The following is a 25244-nucleotide window of genomic DNA, read 5'->3' as shown; positions in this document are numbered from 1 at the left end:
CCGAGGTTTGGGGCTGCAGAGGACAAACAAATGTTTTAGACAAACAAATTGTTCCTTTGAACCGGCGCACTTTTGAATGGCAAGTCGAAAACGATCGAGCAAACGTAATTTTATTTGCACGGCGCACGTTTGCACTTCCCTCACGCGTGAATAACATGCGCGTGCACTCTCAGAGACGAAACAGAGATGAAGCAAGAGAAGCAAGAGAAACTTTAATAAGTATTTCTCTCGATTTTGTTCAGAGATGGAACTGGATATAAAATCGAGTCATTCATATCTGACTGTCTAATTTAATAGTCTAATTGGATTCGATCTAATCAATTTCAATCTGTCTAACCTAATCTGATTTGTGTCTAATCTAACTATTACCGGCTATTATAACATACGTACGGTATTTCCTACAAATGTCGAATGAAACATTAATTACAGATACAACAGATAACAAGATTAATTATTTTTTATTTGTAATTGTACACGTCGAACATCGCATGATATTACGATTTCTGTGTTCCCAAATACTACGTATTGATTATTCCTTTAATTTTTTTCCATTTTTCCGCGTCTTATCCAGCCTATTGCGATAAAAATCAACGACAATTTTAAGATAAAATTCGTTTCCATGAATTAATTATACCGTTAAGTTGATGAAAAGATTGAAAAAAATCGCTATTTTACTTGCCAATACCATTTCTACATCTTCTTCTACGAAATGTAATCCGCTTGCTAGATCTTAATCTCTTTGAGGTAAACAGGAAATATAGATATTTTCAAATATTCGATTTATTATTTTTTTAAAGTAAATAAGTAATTTAAAGGGGCAAATATATTTCGACTTATCAGCATATAAATCGAAAGGCATTCAAATAATATTAATGGACTTAGGACACGCACAATTGGAAGATAACAATTCGCAGAACACTGTATCTTTCGTTCAAGGTATTGTTATAGCGATTTATATTTCGCGAAGCGTTCGATAAGAACGAATGACATTTCTTATCAAATGATGACGACGTATCGAGACAAGATTATCAAATATTATCTGGAAGATTATTTAATTCCGAGTTCTTATAGAAATTACAGTCATCAAGTTTTCTCAGCACGCAAGAGAGAGAGAGAGAGAGAGAAAGAGAAAAAGAGAGAGAGAGAGAGAAAGGGGGAAGAGAAAGAACTGATATTGTCTACAGTTTGTAGCTAAATTTTATTCCAAGTACGTTCTTTGAGTGTTGACAGACCTTTTTTATCGAACTTACCATACCGCTTGAAATAACGCTTGGAGTTGCGATTAGCTATTTCTGGTCAAATGCGTTCGTCAATAATTGCTGAAATATATTAATCCGGCGTTACATGTACTGATCTTAAATATTTAAATGTCACACGCACATTCCTCTTATCCAGTATATTGACTCAAGGCAATTGTACTCTCGCTACCGCAAACAGACGAGATTACGCGTTCGCGCAGCGAACATCGAAATGTAATTTCAAAGTGTCACGACTACCGCGTGACAACTTTGCAATGACGGAGAAAATTGCGTGTGCGCGCGCGCGGTCACACACATTCGGTTCGCCGTTTTATTCGCGCAAAGACCGTGACAATCCAAACGAACTTACCAAGTTTGGGGATTGCTTGTTAGCGGGGCAATATTTCAAAACTGTCACGAAGATGGCACCCACCTGGTAGATGCATAGAACTTTGAGCTCGCCACCAAGTATAATGGCGTTCAGGCTTCTTCATTATGCAGGCCAATCACGACTGCAACTTCCTTCAAGTCGTCCGCCGTGTCAGCTTTTCAATTATACATATAGCTCTCCATTCGCCACGGTCTACGGTATGCCTGTACTACTTACGATTGAAACACTCTACTACCGAGCTTCTTATCGCAGCATCAAGGAGATCGTCACACATATCTTCGGCGATTCCGAAAAGTCTCACTGAATTAAAAGATACATCGACGAAACGAGGAGGCAACGATAAGTAATCGCAAGTTGTTCGCTTCGTCGTCTTGTGGGGATCGCACACACATTATTTATTTATGACTAAAACGAAGCGATATGTCCGTGATAATTTTGTAACTTCCGTTTATATCGGACGGATTTATCGAGATGCCGTGCATAACCTCACTGTTGGGATAATCTTTCCTTAATAACGTATAGATAATACGGTGGTGCTTTAAATCTTGACGGATAATATTTATATGCGAGATTATTCTTCTCCGCAAACTCCTCGTAACAGGTTTGTAAGGAACTCATGTGCAGTCCTACGACCAAACTTAGAGCATCGCTTAGGCTTCCAATATCAAGGTGTATAGAACGTAGGTAAACCTCGACACAGCCTAGAGGCAAGACATGTAGCCTGCGGCAATTACATGCAAATCCCAGCAAGTTGCGCCTAAAACCTCAACACCGTCATCAACTGGCAACTAGCATCGGCCAACCGCGCATGAAGCGTCTGATCTAACGTTGGGAAGAAAAACGAAAAAGCCGGGAAATCAAAATGTGAAAATATCAACGATCGGGATTCCTCGAATTAAAATTAAAAAAGTAATCGAAATGATCGGTTTATATAATAATTTTTTTTTTTATAAAGTACACTACAATTTATAACGGTGCACTTTATACTTTCAATTGGCATTGAAATTAAGGAAAATTAAGGAAAAAAATAAACGACTTTTTTCTTCTTATTACGTTCCTCTGAAAATCCTATCACTTTGACCGCTCTGCTGAAAATAGATTGTTAATAGTTGATAGTTATATTAATCTGATATTGTGTCTGCAGTAACAAACAGAACTTTTAGCGATAATTTCTTAATCTAAAGATTAAATTCTTACCTCAAACGTTTCGTATAACTTGTGAACAATTGTAAAACGTAGATAACGACGTTTCTTAATTTCATCACTTCGATAATCTGTGAGTTGTGCCGATACCAATGTTCAATATTTTTCTAAATTATCGATGTCGCGTCAGTTATTTTATGCTTGAAATATCCCCATGTGTTCTTCTTGCAGATGTTTGTTGTCGCTATATTGCCTTAAATATACAACAAATATGTAGACTCTTGTTAGACTCTTGTCCGAACGAAACCAAGGCCAGGTTAACCAGTCGTTCATCTGTGATCTCAAAATCGAACGATCAACAACAAATAAAGTGGATACCGACTATGCAAAAATCATCAAGAGATTGCCGAGTTACTATTTCGAATTTAAAAAAGAAGAATTATTATACGCTTTGTCTTGTTCGATATTTCGATGAACGTAATTAATTTTTACAAATAGATTCATATGACTCAACTCGCTTCCGCATGCATACGCACATCGAGTGATTCATCGATCAGCATAAGTCACATTCAATGCAAATCACGTAAAATGCAAATTCCAAGTGTGTGTATATGTGTGTGGGTGTGTGAGAAAGAGAACTGGTCACTGTAGGGATCAACGAGCAACAAGCAATGCTCCAATAGACCTAGTACAAATAAAAAATTGCCGTATCAATTTTTCCAACTGCAGCTTCATATTTTCGAATCCAACTATCAATATTTATCAATATAACTATCGAAATAGTACTTGTTACTATATTTCGCTGCACCCTGACACTTTCCACATACTTACTTGCTACAATGGACGGTACACAACTTCATCCCAGAACGATCAAGAATTTTGAGAAACTTGGATACACGGACGAAGGGCTCAATGAAGTTTTGCAGACCGATGGTCTTGAAATGCGATCAAGCAGTAAAACGGTTCGTCAAATTGTCGGAACAAAAAACGTAGAACTTGCTACACAGATTGTTTACAAGGAAAGAAAAACTGTTGAGGTGCAATCGTCTATATTTTACGAACACATTATACTTTTTATCACTTTACTCGAATCGAGTGCATATTGTCGACCATTTCTTACGTAACTCCGTTAATCATATCTCTCACATACAACACGATCTCGCCAAACAGATAGAGCTATCTAGCACACGATAATCTAAACTCACGAACGGTCGTGCGTACCGGAGTCGCTCGCGAAAAATCAATCACATTAGCGAAATTCAGTATTATATAAATATATTATATATATATAATATATATAATATATTTATATTATATATATTATATTTATATTATATTATATATATATAATATAATATATATAATATATAAATATATTATATATATATGGTATATTTAGTACATAGATATATATTTAGTTTTCAGCTAATTCACAGCTAAAAAGAGACTTGGTTTACCTGATGAGCATAACACCTTATTCTCATTCATCCGTCCATTCTTTCTCACCCTCATTTCCTTTCCCCATTCTATTCTGCATATATAACTAAAAATTAATTTAGCATTTCAGTACATTTCAGTGCACTACTATTTCTTTTACCATCATGAGTTATCCTGTTTTATCTGTTATCCTATCCTATAGCTAATTCTTACATTTTAAATAAATAAATAAATAAATTCATTAATTCATTAATTATACCTTACTTAGCAAAATTCAATATTAATTGAGGGATACTGAAAGGGAAAAGATTCTGAAGAACTCGATATCCTAACGTTTGATTTACATCATCGTCGAAAATCCGATCGCACGTCAGTGTTGTTGGCGTTGTTGACGTAAGCATGCCTTAAACATGACGACTTTCAACGTTCGACAAGTTGGATATTACGGAGTCAAATTAAGTGGAAGATACTTATTCACCATTTGAAAACAAATCGGGGACTTTACAAATAGCACACACGATAAACAAGGTCGCGATTATAGACGATTCTCACGACTTTATATGAAGTAACCACTGTCTTAATGCAAATTTATTTACTCGCTCGAATCTTTCGTGACATACGTAATTTGTAATTTAATCCAATACGTAATTTGTAATTTAATCCAATACAGTTAAAGATAGACTCTCTTTCTTTTACGTCATGTTCAGTCAGGTTTTTGTAAAAGAGTTATACTGATCTACAAACAACGTTATAAGAAAATACGCATATTTGCACGTTATATGCATACACATATATAAGACAAGAAGAAAATCTCTATACTGAAGTTAAATAATATTTCACAAATTCTTAAATAATATTTCACAAATGATGACTCACGGCGCTTATTCGTACAGTCGATAATATTCTATATAACACTATATAATCTGTCCTTATCTGTCTTTCTTCTTTGTCTTTTATGTTTATCTCGATGAATACTCGATATCACAGTTGTTGTACATTGTGTTATGTTAAAAAATATATACGTTTGTACATACATCATATAACATGTGTATTCTCTACCGACTAACTACCGAAACTAACAATATTTCGCTCAAAAGAATTGATTTGTAGCTTTTTAAAATCGTCAAGTTGCTTAATACTGCGCAACTTTCGATACCTGGTCATAGCTCAAGGAGGAAAAGAGCGAGAAAAGGAACTACACGTCGGTAGGTAAAAGAATGTTGTCAGATTAACACGAAATTTCACTTAAACTCTTTCTGCGTCAGCTCACAATTATGAAAAATCAGAAACACGTGATAATCAATTTCGCGGACTCGTGATATGGAACGACGGGTATTGCTTAAACAATATCACTCAGCACGTTCCGTTAGATATTGACGATAAAAAAAAGTGGAATCTCGGTGGATTTGCCGATATCAAGCCTGGCATCGATTGGCTGGATACCATTGTATCACGGTTATCAAGCCTTATCAGCGCCGTCGATGTTAAAACTGTCGGGAAAATTTTGCGAGTCGCCTTCGGAACAAACCACTTGCCGATCATCCCCCGAAGAGAATAGTACCTTCTGCACCGAGAGACCAGTCGCGATAAGATTAGAGGAGGCAGCGACGTATTTTTTACGATACGTTCTGCCGCTGCTGCCATATAAGGCTCGGGGTTTTGGCCGGGCAGGCTCTCAATAAATCTTGCCTCCGCGGGGAACGAGGCACCGACCCATTCAGCTCTCCACCTTCGATTACCTCTAAGGTATGTTGCTGCCGTTATCGGGACTATCGATCGCGCTAAAGTCGAGTATGTGTGAAATTTTAGAGAAGCTCCGGGTCTCTAATTTTCGAAATAAGACCGTCGCAAGAAGATGTAACCTGATATTTCAGCCTGTATTTTTTATCGCTATTCATATTGTGCGCGCGATTTCGACGCGTTTGTCGATATTTTCCATAATTTTCAATAATTCGATATTTACGGCTTGAAGTAACGGTTAGAATGTGTGCTCAGTTGAGAAAAATTATTGTTACGTACACACTGTGAAGCACAAGCGGACCTATTCAAGGAGGAGCTATTTCCGCCATATGCAGGCGTTGCTATATTGAAACTATAAAATGTGATTTATTTTTTCTGTTCAAATTCGAACTAAGGCGAGAGGTAGCCCAAACGTTAGAAGAATGTTTAGATATCGTCGCGTTTAAGTTTACATCACATGGGACGGTCTGTATGGAAGAAACGTGCGTTTCTTCTACATCTGTGAAACAGGTGTTTAGCATTCCAATACAATACCGCGCAGCGTGACAACCAATAGGAAGCGAACACGGAGTCTGTCTAACGAGAAGATCGGGGAAACTTCGGAAAATTGAAAAAGAAGAAGAGAGCTTAGCGAGACATGAAGAAGAGCGCATAGCACGGGAGCGAGCGTATCTTTCGTTACGGCGAGTGGTGTATAAACTAAAACGGGTCGTGTAACTAAATTCACGTCAAGTGAACAATAAAGGAAACTCAGATTTCGAAGACTCCGGTTCCGTTAGTCCGCGACACCGATTCACCGGTAAATTCGAAGCGTCCGCGAACGGACTTATTTTCGTCCCGAGAAAACGCTCTAACATCGTCTTCTAACATCAAAAGTATAACTTATCAAATTCGGCAGAACTACCCTGAATATGGCCTTCTCTTGCCATTGTTCTTCGTACATATTAAACAAAGGTGAAGTGATCGTTAGATTTTGAGATTCATAAGCGCTTCTGTACCAATTGAAGCGTGATATGATATTCTTCTTTTCCTATTTTTTTTTTAAATCAGTCAACGATACTTTTAGAGAATTTTTTTTTTAAACTTACATTCCCTCAGTTTATGCACAAAAATATCACAAAGTTGAGTGTACTTTTGCAGCTGTTGATAATCATGTCTTACTCATATTACATAACAGGAACAATAGGATAGATCGCTGACTACATAAAGTTCTTCTTCCACTCACAGCAAGAGCGCTACAATGTTGATCGCGAAATTCCTGCTACCATTGGTACTTACCTTGGCGACGTGTTGGGCACATGATCCTATCTTCGACGACGTAGAACCGATACCCTATGATGACCCTATTCCAACGGACTATAGGTTACCTAATGATGGCATAAGTCCTATTAACTATGAAATCACGTTGCAACCATACTTCGAGGAAGTACCTAAAGAAACAAATAAAGAGAAGTTTTCTTTTGATGGAAACGTTAAGATTACTCTCGCTATTACAAAGAAGACAAAAGTAATAACATTACATGCCAAGGACCTGAATATAAATACGGATAGTGTCTATTTAGAATATGAAAAGAAGGATAAGGATGAGGAGCTGGAGAAAGTAAAGGCAAAGATAGTTCGAAGTGAAGAAGATAAGAAAAGAGATTTTATAAGAGTCACATTTGAGAATAATATCCCACCTGAACCTGAAAATTATTATTTGAAAATAGAATACACTGGAAAATTGAACGACAATATGCGTGGATTCTACAGAAGTTATTACAAGGAGGATGATGAGGAACAGTAAGCAGACAATTATGTTTTCGTTAAAATATTCGGCCAAGAAATTTGCGTTCCAAATTTACTCGAGAACAAAGTTTGCACAGCAATATATCTTTGTATTATTCACCTACAATAATCGAAGACAAATCTTATACCGTCAGCTTTAAATGAAACACGTACAGTAGAATCGATTTTATTTAAAAAACATTATTACTCGGTAAACTTACGTGAAATATAGGAATCGTCTAATTGTCTTATAGTGGAAATTACTGAGGCTTCGCTTTCTATGTAAATTTCCTAAAAACCGCTGTGAAATGAGAGAGCACATGTGAATTTTGATATAATAGACTTTATGCTACATGGCGTAATATTAACACATTTTTATCAGAATCGCAGCAGTTATTCTTTTCGAAACAATATATACGACTTTAATAGCCGCAACTGTCTGAAACGAAAAAAATCACTCGCGATAATACATTCCTTGTGTGTTATAGGTGGCTCGCAACAACCCACTTTGAGCCGACAAGCGCAAGACTAGCCTTTCCTTGCTGGGATGAACCTGATAAAAAGGCAACGTTTGAGATCATTATTAAGCATCCATCGGATTATACCGTAATCTCGAATATGCAAGAGAAGAAGAAAGAAGAAAAGAAAGAGGAAAAGAAAACGCAAGACTATTCAGAAAAGACAACGCAATTCGAAAAGACGCCAAAAATGTCCACCTACCTCGTGGCATTTGTAGTATCGAAATACAGCTCGAAACAAAATGATAATGAAAATCTTGCCATATGGACGAGACCCGACGAAATCGATAACACGAAGTATAGCCTTGAGCAGGCAGAAAAAACACTGGCTAACTTGGAGACATTTACTGACATTAACTATTACAAAGATGGCGGAGCCTCGAAAAAGAGTGACTCGATGGAGATGCAAAAGATGGATCAAGTTACCATTCCTCATTTTATTCCTGGCGCTATGGAAAATTGGGGTCTAGTAACGTACAGGTAATATTCGAGATCTTGAATTCGTGAAGCGATCAAGGTTCAAGCATTGACACGTCTCGACATCTCTTATCGCGATTATTACACGGTTTGAAGATAGACTCGAAGCTACAACAGACTTCGCTATTGAGAATATTTGCGATTCGTCTAATAGGTTAATCAAAATCTTACTTGATATATAAAAGTTCTCTGCAACTTTGTTATAATTTGCCATGAAATTATGAACCAATGTATCAATTATTATTTCTTTCTCTGGTAGTTAAAAAGTTAAATCTACATTTGACATTCATTACCGTTGAGCGTGACAATCTTATTATCGCTTCTAACAATAACGTTCTGCCTATTTTTTAGAGAATCTGCTCTTCTCTACACGAAAAATGTTACGACAACGCGAGCGAAGCAGGATATAGCAATGGTGATATCTCACGAATTCGCTCACCAATGGTTCGGTAATTTAGTGACTCCGGAATGGTGGAAGTACATCTGGTTGAATGAAGGCTTTGCCACCTTCTTCCAATATTTTACTACCGACAGTGTTGTTACGGAGAACGATGTAATTATAAAAATACATATTACTAATTCCTAATTAATTTTAGTAAATAATAAGAAAAAAGAAATTTACATAGGATTGCACAATCTATTTAAAAACACGAGATTTCTTTTGCTTAGTAAAATATTATTGATCAAAAGTCATCCATACATGTATCTGTGATTATGTTTAACTATGTTTGTACATGTACTTCACTACAGTCAAAACTTACGCTAAGAACGTATTTATTCCTGGGTAAACCATGTTTAAGTATGTTAATCAAAAAATTAACGCAAACTTAAAATACAAACAGACTTATATCAATAAGAGACACGACTAACAATGACATTAATATTATGGTCGATTTATTTTACCGTGAAATTCGAGTCAGCATTTGCGAACTCTCGTGGAAAAAAATTGGTATTAGGAAAAAAAGAGGAAACAAATGATATACGTCTCTAACAACCGTAGAATCTTAACAAATAATAGATTTGCCAATCAAAGTAAATTTTAATACGCAGGAAGAATTGTGGCGTCTTATGGACCAATTTGTCATTAAAAATCTGCAAGAGTCCGCATTCGTCACCGACGCGAGCAGGAACACTCGCAGCATGAATCAAGACGCGGGGACTGCTGAACAAATTAACAGCTTGTTCGACAATATCGCTTATAAAAAAGGTATTTTAGCCCATCTCTTACCTACAACGAGAGAAGAATATATATTTATATACACACATACATAAGAAAAGTAAATTATCATTATTTTAACGTATTACTTTATTTCTCTTCGTAGCCGCTTCTGTTATTCGCATGATGCAGCACTTCTTGACGAACGATATTTTCAAAAAAGGACTTAACCACTATCTGAAAAACAAGTAAGTTATACGTTATAATTATTGCATATTTATTAAATATTTATACAAAAATTTATTTTTTAAGCAAAAAAGAATCTTCTTTAAAATGATATTTTTAAACATACATGACCAATAATTGCTAATCGTGGATGCTCATTAATATTTAATAATTTGGATAACATGATAAATAATTGTATTTATAATATCTTCCCTCACAAATATTTGTTACATTATTTTTATAACAAATATGTTACATTACTTTAAATAAATACGTTACTTTAAATAAATATGTTACTTTAAACAAATATGTTACATTACTTTAAATAAATATGTCTTACATTACGTTTACTTAGTACTTTCGAACCCACTCATCAATTAAGAAAATAAATATTAATTGATAAGTGCGTTCACACACACACATACACACATACTCATTGAAGCAATAAGATAATTACATTAATTTATAATTGCAGCATGCACAAATCTGTTACACCTGTCGACCTCTTCAAATCTATGCAAGAAATACTTAAAAATAATAAGAAACATAAATTACCTCATGAAGTTGCAAACATCATGGATACTTGGATAAACCAACCTGGATACCCTGTTGTAAACGTTAAGAGGGAAAACGGTACTGATAATGTGTTAATAACCCAGGAACGATTCTTCATGTATAAACCGGCGAAAGCAGATACGACCAAATGGTTCATACCAATTAACTATGTAACGCAAGATAAGCCCAAAATCGAAACGACTGCACCTACGCATTGGTTGGAGAATAAGAAAGGCCAGTTTTCTATAAAAAAAGCACTGAAAGCATCCAACTGGATTATTTTAAATAATCTTCAAACAGGTACACCCACGTTTTGATATCACTTAGCAATCTTCACTGCCAATGGTGTCAGTGACATCGAACGGCTTGATTATTCTGATATTGATGTTATGTTATGTCTGAAATTTCCTTTATCAGCGATCAACAGCACAACGAAGATTTTAGCACGCCTCGTTTCGAGATAAATAAACTTTACACAAATATCTATCCATATTAATGTTCCATGTGCATATTTGCGGTAAAATGTTACGAATGCTTTATACCGAAAGTCTAGCAACGATCCGCACCATTTTTGCAGTTTTCGGCTCACGTATACAAGCACGAATTTATCGCGCAGAAGGTGACGATGAGGTGCAAGCTAAGAATATCGCAATCGATTACTTCTTTGCAGGATATTACCGCGTGAATTACGACGACACTAATTGGGAAAATTTGGCAAAGCATTTGAATTCGGATAAGTACGAGGAGATCAGTCCGGTCACTCGCGCTCAGTTGATCGACGATTCGTTGAATCTCGCTCGCGCTGGATACTTGTCGTACCCCGTCGCGTTGCAGATCACCGAATATCTTCACAGAGAAACTGATTACATCCCATGGTACGCGGCTGCCAGAAATCTAAATTACATGGACCGCATGTTGCAAAGCATGCCGAACTACGACATCTTCCAGGTGAGCTGAATACGAGAGATATACGTGCCACTGTCGCGTTCGTTATCGAGCGGCCATGAATAGTGAGAATGTAACTATGCGAATCTGAGGCTTCCTAATTCCCAATCTTCGTCGAATCTTTCAGAAATACGTGGCACAGAACCTGAAAGGATACATGGAGGCGGTTAAGGTCACGGACACACCGAAAAACAAGACGCATGTTTTCCAACTCAGCAAGGAATTGGCAATCAACACGGCTTGCAGATACGGACTCGAAGACTGCAAGAACTACGTCGACGAGATGTTCAAGGATTGGCTGGAAAACAAGAAGAAGTAAGTCGTTCTCAAGAACCTATTGTATCTAAATGAATTCGTTAAACATATTAGTACGTTAAACACGCACCGTTACTTAGCATTAGTCACGCCACGTTCACGATAAGCATGTTACGGTAAGCAACAATAAGATTAGCAACAATTATCTGAGAAAAGAGGACAGAAAAGAGAGGAAAAAGATTCCAGAGGGATAACGCGTATCGCAATACACACGACACTTGCAACAATTAGTTAGTCTGTTCTCTGCATTGCTGAACTAGTGCAATAAGTTAGAATGAGACAACTATATTTTTTCTCACTCCAACTTATTGCACTAGTTCAGCAGTGCAGCTAAAAAGAACAGACCCAAATTCACATACTGACCATCGTTCTCTTGTCGCAGGCTACCGGCAGACTTGCGAGACGTGATACTTTGCGCCGGATTACGATACGCTGACCAGCACAGGTGGAATGTGACTCTGGAAAAATACAAGAACACTAACGATGAGAGCGAGAAAGCGGCGATCCTGAACGGTCTCGGTTGCGTTCAATCTAAAAAGATTATAGAGACCTTCCTCGATCTATCACTCGAGGATAAGCCCGACATCGGTATTTTCGAAACATTGAACACGATTTACAGCAATAACGCCGGCTGCTTCGACATACTCATGGATTTCATAAACAAAAATATAGAGAAGATCCATTCCCAGTGAGTCTCTCTCTACGCTCTTTTATCTTGTCATTACGACGCTACGGCGGATAAGTGAAAAGATTTTATGTGTTTTTCTCACAGGGACAAAAACAAAATGAAGCTCACCACGCACGTCAATCTCCTCGCTCATAGAATCACCAACAAGGAACAATTCGGAAAGGTACAGCCAGTCACGTGTAATTTACATCTGCATTTTCACAGGACAGTTTCGGTTTTCCCCGAGAAACGCGATCGAATTAGACGCAATCCCTCTCCCCGCTCTGCGCGATGCGGTTTCTCGACCAGACATCGACCACGCTTGATTTTCATCGTTGTACAATGTTGTCCGTTCAATAATTAAGCGTACACCGCGAGCCCTGACCTCGAGACATGCGCGTGTTCTACGTTTTACTTCGTTTCCAGTATACGAATTCTGTTCTTTCTCTTTTTTCCGGGCAGCTCCGCGATCAAGTGCCATATGTGGACACCGGGGCGCGATAACGTATCTTTCGTGTGACAAAGTTCCAATAATTAGAAACGCCATTTCTATCTCGTCCTTGATCACGCTTGTATCTTATCTGAGAGTGTATTGATTAGATGTTTCGCAATCTCGCGCAATACGAAATACCCGGGGAGATCACGTCGATGTAGTGGACTCTGTCATCATCAATACTGCGCGTCGTAATTTTAAAATATACAATAACGCCCGGGACTCTTCCTCCCCCGCTCTCTTTCCGTCTTTTCTTCGATGTTTCAATGATAATATCGCTGAGAGTGGTTGACATGGCTATTTCTGCGTTTCAGTTGACGCTTCTTGTGATGCGGGATCAAGTGAAGACGGACGTACTCGTTGGAATGATAACAGGAAAAGATAATCTTGATTGGATCGAGAAGCACGAGGAAGTTATTTCGGACTGGTTGAAGGAAAACTATAAAGACACACACGGTGGAAACTCCGCGCCTTCCATCACCGCGATGTCTTTCCTTATGATTATTCCAATGCTAATCGCGCGATTCTATTAGAGACATCAGCCAATACAACTCGTGTACGCACACGCGCCGAAGTTCTTCGTCTCATTGCAATGTCCTCGATCGATCAAGTCGAATTTATCGAATTCCCGCGACCCTCTTCTCTGTCTCTTTCTTTCTTTCTTTCTTTTTTTTTCTCTCTCTCTCTCTCTTTCTCTCTCTCTCTCTCTTTCTCTCTCTTTCTCTCTCTCAGCCTCACCAAAAACAACGGTTCGGGCGCGGAGATATTCGTCGCGTCGTGTGATTTCGATGTTGAACGTGAGGAAAGTGCAATATCTCATCGGTGTATCACAACCTCGGCAATTTTACATCAATTGCGATTTCAAGTTACGACCACGATATACACCTGGTACACTTTTCAGAGGAAATGAAGGACGCTTCTCTCTCGGGACGATGTTGACCGAAATATCGTCGCACTTGTCGACGTATCATGGTTCAAATCCGTTTTGCATACTATAAGATTAACGAAATTAATTACTGTTTAATCATAGATAACATTTTTAATGAGGTATATAATATAATTACGTAATTGTGTATGATACCATTGTAAATACATACTATTTATACCACCCCTACACAATAGCTTTTACTTAATATATAGATATTTATAACAATTATATGTATTACCTTGTGACACTTGGCATCGAGTTTTCATTGAGATACAACCGAGTTGTGATGTTTGCGCATATTTTTTTATAGAAGGTCAAACACCATGAGAACATCGCTCGCTACAATCGATTGATTGTACCCTCGGGCTCTCCTTATTGTAAAATGTATTTAATAAAAAAGACCATTCTGTTCCACTAGTTCGGCTGAATGCGCAATTTGGAATGTAAATTCAGATCCCATTCGAACGAACCGATACGTGTTAAACGCATCTTGGAAACGACCGATTAGATAAAAGAAATGGAAGCAATAGAACAAAACGAAACTATAAGCCGCGGTAGAAGAATGTATATCATAACCGGAGCTGCTTGTTTCAAACACATCCACGTATTTTCAAAGTATAATGTCCGATATAATGCCGTTTCAATGCAGGACATAGGTTAATCGTATTCATTATTCACTGCCGTAGATCCGTTTGAAATACAGCATGGTCATCCGATGTTCTTAACCATCATATCGAATATCATGCAAAGTAAATTATATGAATAATCATATCGAGTGTTATAAGTCCATACCTCGAAATCACTTCACGTTATAAGTAGAAGCAGTCCACTGCAGAGCAGCAAGATACCATCTCTCTCCTTCTGACAACTTCAACGGACCGCTGCGACTTCGTCGCGGTCTCCTTGCTGGAATTATTTGAGCGGCCAATTAGAGAGAAAAGGTAATACTCGTCGCAAAGCCCGGCAACAATGGGCGGCTGATTATTACGGCGAGGCTCATCTCACCAATGTTTTGCCATGCATCGATATTATCAGTAAACTCCCGTTACGCGCAACATCGTCAATCAGCATTGCTTTCTAGCACGAGGTTTCCAAAATGCATCTATTATCCCTATAATAAAAGTTCAACAGAGTGAGACATACATATGTATTTATATCGCAAACTTGAGAAATCGATCGGAATAAGGCCGAAAATAAATTTCTTCTCATGATCGGAGACTTATTAAATTATTTTCAACCGACGTTTCTCTGCTTCTGTACAAAAATCGAGATCAGACTAGTTATGGACAAAGAAAATACGGAAAATGCTTTCGGCTCCAGTTCAATCGAATAAAGAATATAAATATAAAAGTATGGATGACAGACAGTCTGAATTTCAGAGTTTAATTAAAACCGATCATAATTTAGTTAACAAGTTTAAGAGTCTTTAAACGTTTTAAAATCGGATAATCGGCTTACCTTGACAGAGGACTTAAGATGACAAAAAAGTTCGACAAACGTTAGATTTTGGAATATATTGGAATATATTAATATTTTGGAATATATTATCTGTACTTACACGGAAATATCTGTGATTCGGACTGTCATCAATCTTATGATCGTTAAAATCGTAATGATTGCACAAAATCGATGACTGCTCGCGATAACAGTGTGTAATGCACGTACCTTTTTCTCTTTTGCTGACCTTTCCCTCATCGTTCGCGCAGATTGAAGAAATCCGACATGGAATTTGTGAAACTATTACTGAAGATCGCGATGATGTTCATCATCGTGACGGCTCTCCCTTTTAATGATAATCCAGAAGATGGCTCACAGACCGCTGTTAATTACCGTTTACCGGACAATGCGGTGCCTGTGCACTACAATATCAAGTTGATACCGTACATCGTAGAAGATAACTTTACCTTCGACGGCGAGTCGAACATTGATATCGTGATTTGCCGCGCGACGCGAGACTTACATTTACATGAGATGGAATTGACAATAGACGAGGAAGCGACGTCTTTGGTCAGCAGTGACGATGTCGTTTACACACCGAAAGCACATAATTACGACAACGTAACGCAAATCTTGAATCTCAATTTCAACGACGAGCTGTCGCCCGGACACTACACTCTGAATATAAAATTTGTCGGTATTTTGAATGATAAGTTGGAGGGTTTCTTCAGAACATCATACCAAAATGAAGAAGATTATAAAGTGTGAGTAATTGTTGTAATTTTCCTTCTCATTGTTTATTATTAGAAGATTGAATTAATTCTAGTAATTGTTGTAATTTTCCTTCTCATTGTTTATTATTAGAAGATTGAATTAATTCTAGTCTTATTTTGTCAATTTTTTAACCTTTATTTTAAAGAAAATGGTTAAATTTAAATGTAATCAATTAAAATATTTTCCGTCGTTAGCAGTGACTTTTTTCCATCTTTCTGGCAACATAGCAATTTTGCGACGACAGAAAGATCTGTCTTTCGGAGCGATCCAACCAGACATTCATTTTTGCACATTCTCGTAATTATTGAAGTGTGTATCTGCCAAAGCGTGTTGCATCGATTGGAATAGATGGTAATCTGATGGTGCTAGGTCTAGAGGAAGAATCTTCCATTCGAGCTCTAACAATGTTTAACGATTGAAGCAACATGTGGACGAGCATTATCGTGCAAAAAAATCACTTTGCGTCTATTGCTGGCTACCCTGGCTATACTGGCCTTTTTTACATCAATTTATCACTCAATTTGTTTAATTGTTGCTGATATCGCTCCTCCGTAACTGTTTCATTCGGTTTTAGAAGCTCACACCACACCTTCTATAGCCCACTAAATACCAGGTATGTAAATATGAAACCGGAATTTTTGTATAGAAAATACACGTTGATTGTATGAAAATGATAAAAAATATTTTATTCGAAGTATTTCCCATCGCTAGCTATACATTTTTCCCACCTGTCTGACAATTTGTGGATGCCACGCCAAAAAAACTGTTGCTCTTTTGAGGCAAATCAGTCATAGAGGCATTTTCGTACATTTTCGTAAGAAGTGAAGCACTGCTCAGCAAGTGCATGTCCCATCGATGCAAATAAGTAGTAATCGGGCGAAGCCAAGTCTGGTGAGTTAGCCGCATACGAAAGTATTTCCCAACTAAACGCCTCAACCGTTTCCTTGACCAGTTTGCTGTGTGTGACGGTGCATTATCATGAAGCAAAATCACTTTGTGTTGCCTTTTTTGATATTCTAGTCGTTTTTTACGCAAAGCTTGATTCAAATCGATCATTTGTTGTCGGTAGCGTTCAGTATGAACGGTTTCGCCAGGTTTTAGCAGCTCATAATAGATCACACCCTTCTGATCCCACCAAACACAGAGCATTGTCTTCCGTCCATAGCGATTTGGCCTTGCAGTCGATGTCGATGGTTCACCTGGAGTTACCCATGATCTTTTACGCTTAGGATTCTCAAAATATATCCACTTTTCATCGCCAGTCACAATTCGATGGAGAAATGACTTACTTTTGTACCTGGCGAGCAGCATTTCGCAAGTGGTTTTTCGGTTTTCCTGCTGTCTTTCATTCAGTTCATGTGGAACCCATTTTCCCATCTTCTTTCCCATGGATTTCAAACGTATGGAGATGGCTCCTCGTGTCATATTTAATTGATCCGCGAGTTGTTGTTGAGTTTCAGCGTCATCCTCATCCAACAATGCTTGCAATTCGCTATCTTCAAACTTTTTCAATGGTCTTCCACGTTCTTCGTTTCTCATGTAAAAATCGCCACGTTTGAATTTTTTAAACCATTCAAAGCACTGTGATTTACCAAGAGCATGCTCACCGTAAGCTTCGACAAGCATTCGATGCGATTCTGCAGCAGTTTTCTTCAAATGGTAACAGAAAATCAATGCTGTCCGCAAATCGTAGCTTCTAGGCACAAAATTCGACATGTTCAACGCTATTACAAACTATGCTGTTGTATGAAACTTGTATTGTTGTGAGTTGAAAATCTTTGTCGGATGTCAACAAATGGAAATGGCGCCAATGACGCGGTTTGACGGTAACTACATTGACAGCTAGGGCCATCTATGGGCAAATTTCGGTTTCATATTTACAGACCTGGTACAGAACATTACTTTGTGACCGTGAATGTTCCGTTTTAATGTCGATATTGATGGTTGTCCTAGATCAACCCATGATTTTTTTCGCGTTGGATTATCAAAATAAATTCACTTTTCATTTCCAGTTACAATTCGCCAATAAAAATCTTTTTTTGTCTAGCAAACAAAGACATGGCGATACTCAACCGATTTGCAATGGTACTTTCATTCCATTTATGTGGGACCCATTTCTTTTGGGGCTTTTCTTTTTAATTTTTCCCCTTGGCATGTAGGCGTTTAGAAATGGTTGATTTATCGATGTTGAGTTCAGCCAATCGTTTTTCCGTTTGAGCGGCATTCTCATTCAATAATGCTTGCAATTCAGAATCTTTGAATTTTTTTGATCGACTTTTGAATTGTTAAAACCAAAATTTACGGTTAGAATACGATGGAGCATGATTATCAAGTTGTAACAAGCATTTTATAAGCTTCGGTTGCTGACTTCTTCAAATCAAACAAAAAAATAATGAATGTCAAAAATGCAATTTTGTATGATCCACTTTAGACGCGTATAAACAATAAAATTATCAACAATAACAATAACGCGTAAACTGTCATATGTCGTAGAAAAATGTCAAATCTTTTAGTGTAACCGTTAACTTGTTACTGAAGTCATTTATTGCTAGGGACCAAAACTAATTCAACCTTCTAATATTTATATTATCTTATATCATCTGCAGTTTATTCCAGATCAGATTTCATCACCGTCTTTTTCTATGCCAAAATAACCATATATTGAATGAACAAACGAACATATTGCGTCATTTACTTCTTTCGCGTGATTTCACAACTTCTGATCAGAAAAAATATATTCAATGCCAAAAAAATAATCCAGCTCAGAAAATTAATTTTTCAAGATGCCAAAAAACATGTGCCATTTTATGCCAATCAAATCGTAATAACAAACATCTTGGAGGAAATAATGTACGTACATTCGCGAAATTTTGCAGATTTCACTCGAAAACGACACACGTCCAAAAGTCCATAAACCGCGACTTGCACTCGCACGTTTCCAAAACCCTAATGCTTTGCACGTTCTAACGACCAGTCGAGAATGTATCGTTATCGGGAGCGTGTCGTTGAAATGTGGTAGGTGGTTGGCCGTAACGCATTTCGAGGCGACCTCAGCGCGTCGTGCTTTCCCATGCTGGGACGAGCCGGCATTAAAAGCTACCTTCAACATCTCCATAAAGCACCAACAAAACTACACGGCTCTGTCAAATATGCCGGCGCGAGCACATTCAGACGAATGCGACGAAGACGGCATGATATGGACTCACTTCGATACAACTCCCATCATGTCCACTTATCTAGTGGCGTTCGTGGTGTCCGATTATATACGAATTCCTAACGCGGACGGAACCGTCAATATGTGGTCCAGATCGGAATTGGCACCGTATTCAACATGGGCGCAGCAGATTGCTCAGCGAAGTGGAGAGCTGTTGACGCAATACACCAACAGTACTGACAAAATGCCAAAAATGGACCACGTAGCATCTCCGGAATTCTCAGCTGGTGCCATGGAGAATTGGGGACTCATTATTTACACGTAATGCAACGAAATATCAATAAATAAAAATAACAAATGAGAGTAATAAAATTGAGAAGGAAAATAAGAATGTGATAAAGTTGTATATTTAATATATTTATTATATTTATTATTATATTAGTTATTATATTTACTATTTTATACGTCACAGAGATACTTTGTGACGATATGTGTCTAACTGCGTTATCATTTTAGAGAAGATGATTTTACGTATAATGAAGCAGTAGATACCACGAAACAAAAACACAGAATAGCTGTGGTGGCTGCGCATGAAATGGCCCATCAATGGTTTGGTAATGTAGTCAGCCCGTTATGGTGGAGCTACATATGGTTGAATGAAGGATTTGCGTCGTTCTTCGAAAGTTATATTCTCGATAAGGTTAATTCATCCCTCCACCTTTACTTCCGTTATCAAAAAAATAAAAAAAAAAATTGTTAAGTTTCACCGTCAGGAATCTTCATTATATCTCGTTTTTAAACAAAATTATCTTTCTTTAGATTTCAATTAGCGGATTTCGCTAAAAAGGCTCATTTTTATGCTGTTAATATATTCTAACGTTGTTCTCTCAATTGAGTATTTAATAGATTCTGTCGAAATGATTATCCTAGATGTTTGAGGATTGGCGAATGATGGATCTCTTTGTGATCGAAAAGCAACATAGCGCTTTCCAATATGACGTTGCTAAGGAAGTAATGCCCATTTCAGCAGAAGTCAATAGTCCCGAAGAAATAAACTCGCTCTTCGAAATCTCCAGTTACCGCAAAGGTACGATTACGAAGTAATTAAATCAACCGAATTCTTGTAAATGACGTAAATCCTCCTTTCTTTCCTTGTTTATTAATTAAGCCATGTGCATTTATATTAATCATTGCAGCACCCGTTATATTGCGCATGTTGCAACACTTCGTGACAGACAAAGTATTTCGAAATGGTCTTATTAAATATTTAAACACGCAGTAAGTAAGTAAGTCTATTGCATTTTTGTTCCTGTCTAATACCGATTCAATCCACATACTTATTGAACGCTTGAAAATACGCTCGATACGAAAATACTCATACGCTTGGAAATAAAGATACAGTAAATAATATTCGTATAATATACATAATGAAAGAACAACCAATACAAAGTCGAAGATATACTGAACGTCTTACATGCAATATCAGTGAAAATGTTCATTCGCCGGACTCACAAATCGCGACATATTTTGCAATTTAGTCAGTTCAGCTCAGCTACTTCCGACGATCTGTGGAACGCCTTGCAAGCAGCCCTAGACGAATCGGATGTTCCGCACAATGACTACAAATTGAAGGATGTAATGGATACCTGGATAACGCAAAGGCATTATCCTGTGGTACACGTGACCCGAAACTACGATACCGGCGAGGTAATACTGACGCAAGAACATTTCCGTCCTGATGAAAAAAGCAACGAAAAGGATGCAGTCGACCAAGATAAATGGTGGATACCTATAACATTTACCACACAATCGAATCCCGATTTCTCCAACACCGTGCCCACTTATTGGCTGAAGCCGCAGGATCAAAATATAACTATTAGCGGGATTGACTCGAATGACTGGCTCATAATTAACTTACAACAGACAGGTGAGCATTGGCTACCGTTAATACGATATCTGATAATTTTATAGCGATATCTCTCTGTAACAACGCGTGAAGATAACGCTTAAATAAGCATAAATTTTCGCCGCTATTTTTCACGTGCGTCTTGAGAGAAATACTCAGACGTATTTCTTGATAGATCTGAAGATGGACGATCTAGAGAGTCTAAAGAGAATCTAACGTCAGGTAGTCAATAAGATCGTTTAACTTTACGACAGGATATTATCTTGTCAATTACGATGAAACGAATTGGAAGAAAATTGCGGACTATCTCGATACCGACGACTATAAGAAAATACACGTGCTCAATCGGGCTCAGCTCATCAATGATGCGTATCATTTCCTGATGGCGAATCAACTCAATTTCTCCACGTTCCTGGATATCGCGATTTATCTGGTGAAAGAAATGGAGTATATACCGTGGTATACTATGTTCACCATTTTCTCTGTTCTGTCTGATGTCTTTAAAATACTGGGAGTCGAGTTTCTCAAGGTAGAGGACAAAAAACAGTAATATATAATTTATTTATTTATTTATTCATTTATTTGACAAAAAAATCCTTTTCATACATAAAATAAGCTTGTTAAAGATGTCTAATATTATATATATTATACGTATACACATTTGCTCAGAATAAATTATTCGTGGGATTAATGCAAACTTTTAATATTAGGAACCCCTGTTTGAAACGGTAAACGGTCTCGTGGAGAGTGTAGGATATGAGGAAAGTTTAACCGAGGATGACTTTACGAAGCTGAAGAGAGTTGCAGCTTTAAACTGGGCATGCCATTTCGGTCATCCAGAATGCAGAAGAATGGCCACCGCGAAATTAGACGAATATCTTGAGGATCCCGAAACGCACAAGTAAATTTTCTTATCGTCATGAATTTCTAGCACCTGACAAATTATTTGATTAAGGCACAGACGTACAATATTGTTCTCGTTTGTTCATCATGCGTCTACCGCAGGATTCCGCCGAATCTGAAGGAGTGGACGTTATGTAAAGGCATGATGAACGCAAGCTTGTCCACTTGGAACAAAATGTTCGACAGAATGCAGATGAACGATTCGGACTATATGATTCTAATTTACTTGGCATGCTCCGAAAATACTGAGATCATCATCAATTATTTGAATGTAAACGACTCGATAGTAGATGAGTATATGTACCACACAATCTATGACGAAGTTTTGTCAAAGCACGCAAACAAAGATCCAATATTTGACTATGTATTAGCAAACATGGAGAAAATAATATCCAGGTAATAGTAGTTTTCCACTAATTTAAGAGTCGCTATCTCCTTATTGACTAATTATATGTATTTCATTTTCTATTTATAGAGGGATCGAAGAACGTTACGCATTAGACGTTATTATCAACAATGTATTTTCCTCGCAAAAACTTGATAAGGTACACAAATATATATTATAGTTGCGTCACATGTTATTTCTCAAAATTTTATATAATTTACTTGTAATATACAAGCGAATGATTTATTTCAGATGAACGAATTCGTGAAAACTAATTACAAAGAAGACAAAGATTTAATTGAATACGTTAGTGAAAAGCTGAACGGCCGCTCTGATAAACTGTTGAAATATGTCATAAATTTCATATCATAAATTTCATATCATATAATTTCATATCATCATAAAGACAGTTGAAGATGAGTGAAAATAAAGTCGAGAGAGAGAGAGAAAGATCACGCGATCGATGCAAGACAAATAAAATTAAAAATGGTAAAATGAAGCAAATCTATAAGCTGCAGTAAACAGATTTATATCTTATAACATAACCAAAGTCGATTATTTCAGTTGTTTATTTCTTGCTCGCTCTTTCTTAAAGTATTTTCAAAGTTTGCCATAACCGTTTCTTCGATAATCGGGGACACAGGTTAATCGTATCAATTATTCACCATCGTAGACCCGTATGAAATAACAATACAGCATGATCATCCGATGTTCTTAACCAGCATTCCGAATATTATGTAAGGTATACTATATATATAATCATGTTATATAACGTTCTAATAAATAAATCCATACCGGAATCACTTTATGTTATAAATAAAGGCTTTATAAATAAATAAACTTTACTTTTAATCTCTATTAACAATAAGGTGACATTTCTCTCTAACAACTTTAACAAATTTGTGCGACTTCATCGCGGTCTCGTTATTGGAATTATTTGAGAAACTATATAGGAAGGTAATATTCATCGTGTAGCCGGACGATAATGAGCGACTGATTACTATGGCGGGATTTATCTAGCTGACATTTTGCCGTACTCTCGATAATGGTCGCTAATTCAAATTCAAACATCGATATTATCAATACTTCCACTACGCACGACATTGTCAGAGTTTCTGCTTTCTGACACGCAAGGTTTACAAAATTTACTTGCTATTATATTATATTATATATTGCTATCGCAACACACTAGCACACAACTCTGTGAAAGTACGAGACGTAACACGAGTGTAAAAAGCTCGTTGGATTAAAAGAATAAAGTTGAGACTCCCATCGCGAAGGTAAATGAAAGAATTATCTATACATTTCGAGACGCGTAATGTTCTTTTTTCCTTGTAAATATGCTGAAATAACTTTTGTACTCTCATCATTTCTCCTCTTTCAAGTCAAAAATCTAGACCATTACGTAGAGAAAAAAAATAGAATGTACTCAGCTGTACGGTCGATTGAGTGTAAAAACGCCAGAAGCAGGATTGAATCGCAGGACTTGGTTAAAACTGGTCTTAACTTTTTAGTTGATTAAAGCCAGCGACTGTATACGCATTAGATTTAATTTGCGAGAGTCAAATTTTCCATTTCGTCCTTGGTAGTTATACACGAACATTTGCTATTCAACTTCTCGTTGACACTTTGATCGATTAGATCGTGATGACTGCGCGAAGTCGAGGCTCCTCATATATAACCTTTGCCCCTCTGAAATGACTTACGATGACAAAGATATTAGAATAGGTATATACTTTGTTCGTGCTTGCCTTCTCTCCAACAAGGAAACGAATCCGCATGAACATTTCCTTCTTCTGGATTCAAGAAATTTCAATCAGCATGGCATCTCTACCCGGTGGTTCCTAAATTTGTGACTGCATATTTCATTTAAATAATAGATTCATAATTTATTTTGAAAACCCTCTTCTTTGCAGAGGTATAGGTTTATATTTATTTGTATTATTTTTGTATATTGGTCTTGTTTAATTTGTGTGCAGAATTTCGTTGGCTTCGTTTAAGTGATACAATTTAAGTGTCGCAACCAATCGCGTTATCATCGTCCGAGCGCCTATAAACCGCATTCACACATATCCAAAGCCATGATATTTCACTCCTTCTAACGACTAGCCGAAAATTTATCGTTATCGGAAGCGTGTCGTTGAAGTGTGGTAGGTAGTTGGCCGCAGCGCATTTCCAAACAACCTCGGCGCATCGAGCATTCCCATGCTGGAACGAGCCAGCATTAAAAGCCACTTTCAACATCTCCATAAAGTATCACTGAAAATACGCGTCTCTGCCAAATATGCCGGCGCGAGCACGTTTCGACGAATGCGACGAAGACAGCGTGATGTGGATTCACATGTCCATTTATCATCCTATTTTATGCGTTCCTTTAATTTTTATTTTTTCAAAAAAAAAGTCAAGAAACCAGCGATATAAGATCAACTCAAAATTCAGTGAAGCACAAACGTCAGGTGTCCGCGACAGGGAAAATTCGCGATATCCATGGAAGGCACGAACGATATTTAATAATTGACATCATCATTAAGTCGAAAAATAGTTTCGATAACGTGCAACTAATACGAATCTCGCATCGGACGGTCTCAAATTGTTAACTTATTACGATAATAGATGCTAGATGCCTAACTGAAGTCGCCTCTATTTTGCGAAACGGTTGCTAGTCTCCTCAAGCGGAAATTATGTAAGAT

General features: G+C 37.3%; 2 protein-coding genes and 1 long non-coding RNA gene across 4 annotated transcripts; 2 read left to right on the top strand and 1 right to left on the bottom strand.

The window, feature by feature from the left end:
• Positions 1–2630: 2630 nt before the first annotated feature.
• On the bottom strand, positions 2631–7115 carry LOC112588131 (uncharacterized). The gene is made up of 3 exons (XR_003112580.1): positions 7038–7115; positions 2827–3025; positions 2631–2717 (listed from the first exon to the last, which is right to left on the bottom strand). It is a non-coding gene; the product is annotated as an uncharacterized LOC112588131 (long non-coding RNA).
• Positions 5706–14412, top strand: LOC105180903 (aminopeptidase N). 2 transcript variants are annotated; one of them, XM_011137238.3, is made up of 12 exons: positions 5706–5955; positions 7177–7731; positions 8205–8714; positions 9063–9264; positions 9762–9918; positions 10034–10115; positions 10568–10947; positions 11318–11595; positions 11720–11907; positions 12290–12595; positions 12680–12758; positions 13382–14412. In XM_011137238.3, the coding sequence occupies exons 2-12, from the start codon at positions 7190–7192 to the stop codon at positions 13598–13600; spliced, it is 2943 nt and encodes a 980-aa protein (XP_011135540.1). In that variant the 5' UTR covers positions 5706–5955; positions 7177–7189; the 3' UTR covers positions 13601–14412. The 2 variants fall into 2 exon arrangements, with proteins under 2 accessions (XP_011135540.1, XP_011135541.1); XM_011137239.3 differs by having other exon boundaries at positions 7127–7731.
• A 374-nt stretch (positions 14413–14786) lies between these two features.
• LOC105180905 (aminopeptidase N) lies at positions 14787–23348 on the top strand. The gene is made up of 12 exons (XM_011137241.3): positions 14787–14936; positions 15702–16196; positions 19226–19681; positions 19877–20060; positions 20291–20447; positions 20557–20638; positions 20899–21287; positions 21521–21795; positions 21977–22167; positions 22272–22565; positions 22645–22714; positions 22807–23348. Exons 2-12 carry the CDS (start codon positions 15718–15720, stop codon positions 22924–22926), a joined length of 2697 nt encoding a protein of 898 aa, XP_011135543.1. The 5' UTR covers positions 14787–14936; positions 15702–15717; the 3' UTR covers positions 22927–23348.
• The last annotated feature ends 1896 nt before the right edge of the window (positions 23349–25244 follow it).

Source organism: Harpegnathos saltator, unplaced genomic scaffold (genome assembly GCF_003227715.2).
Source record: "Harpegnathos saltator strain DR-91 unplaced genomic scaffold, Hsal_v8.6 scaffold16, whole genome shotgun sequence".
Lineage (NCBI taxonomy): Eukaryota > Metazoa > Arthropoda > Insecta > Hymenoptera > Formicidae > Harpegnathos > Harpegnathos saltator.
Note: the sequence above shows the minus strand (reverse complement) of the source record. Positions and strands in the feature narration are given on the sequence as shown.

What these genes read in the sequence shown, in the direction of transcription:
- LOC105180903 (XM_011137238.3), top strand. Translation starts at nt 7,190, where the DNA reads ATGTTGATCGCGAAATTCCTGCTACCATTGGTACTTACCTTGGCGACG. An exon ending in AACCACTATCTGAAAAACAA is followed by an intron (nt 10,116 to 10,567) that starts GTAAGTTATACG and finishes TTATAATTGCAG; the next exon opens with CATGCACAAATCTGTTACAC. An exon ending in CGAACTACGACATCTTCCAG is followed by an intron (nt 11,596 to 11,719) that starts GTGAGCTGAATA and finishes CGAATCTTTCAG; the next exon opens with AAATACGTGGCACAGAACCT.
- LOC105180905 (XM_011137241.3), top strand. Translation starts at nt 15,718, where the DNA reads ATGGAATTTGTGAAACTATTACTGAAGATCGCGATGATGTTCATCATC. An exon ending in AATGAAGAAGATTATAAAGT is followed by an intron (nt 16,197 to 19,225) that starts GTGAGTAATTGT and finishes GAAATGTGGTAG; the next exon opens with GTGGTTGGCCGTAACGCATT. An exon ending in AATCTCCAGTTACCGCAAAG is followed by an intron (nt 20,448 to 20,556) that starts GTACGATTACGA and finishes TAATCATTGCAG; the next exon opens with CACCCGTTATATTGCGCATG.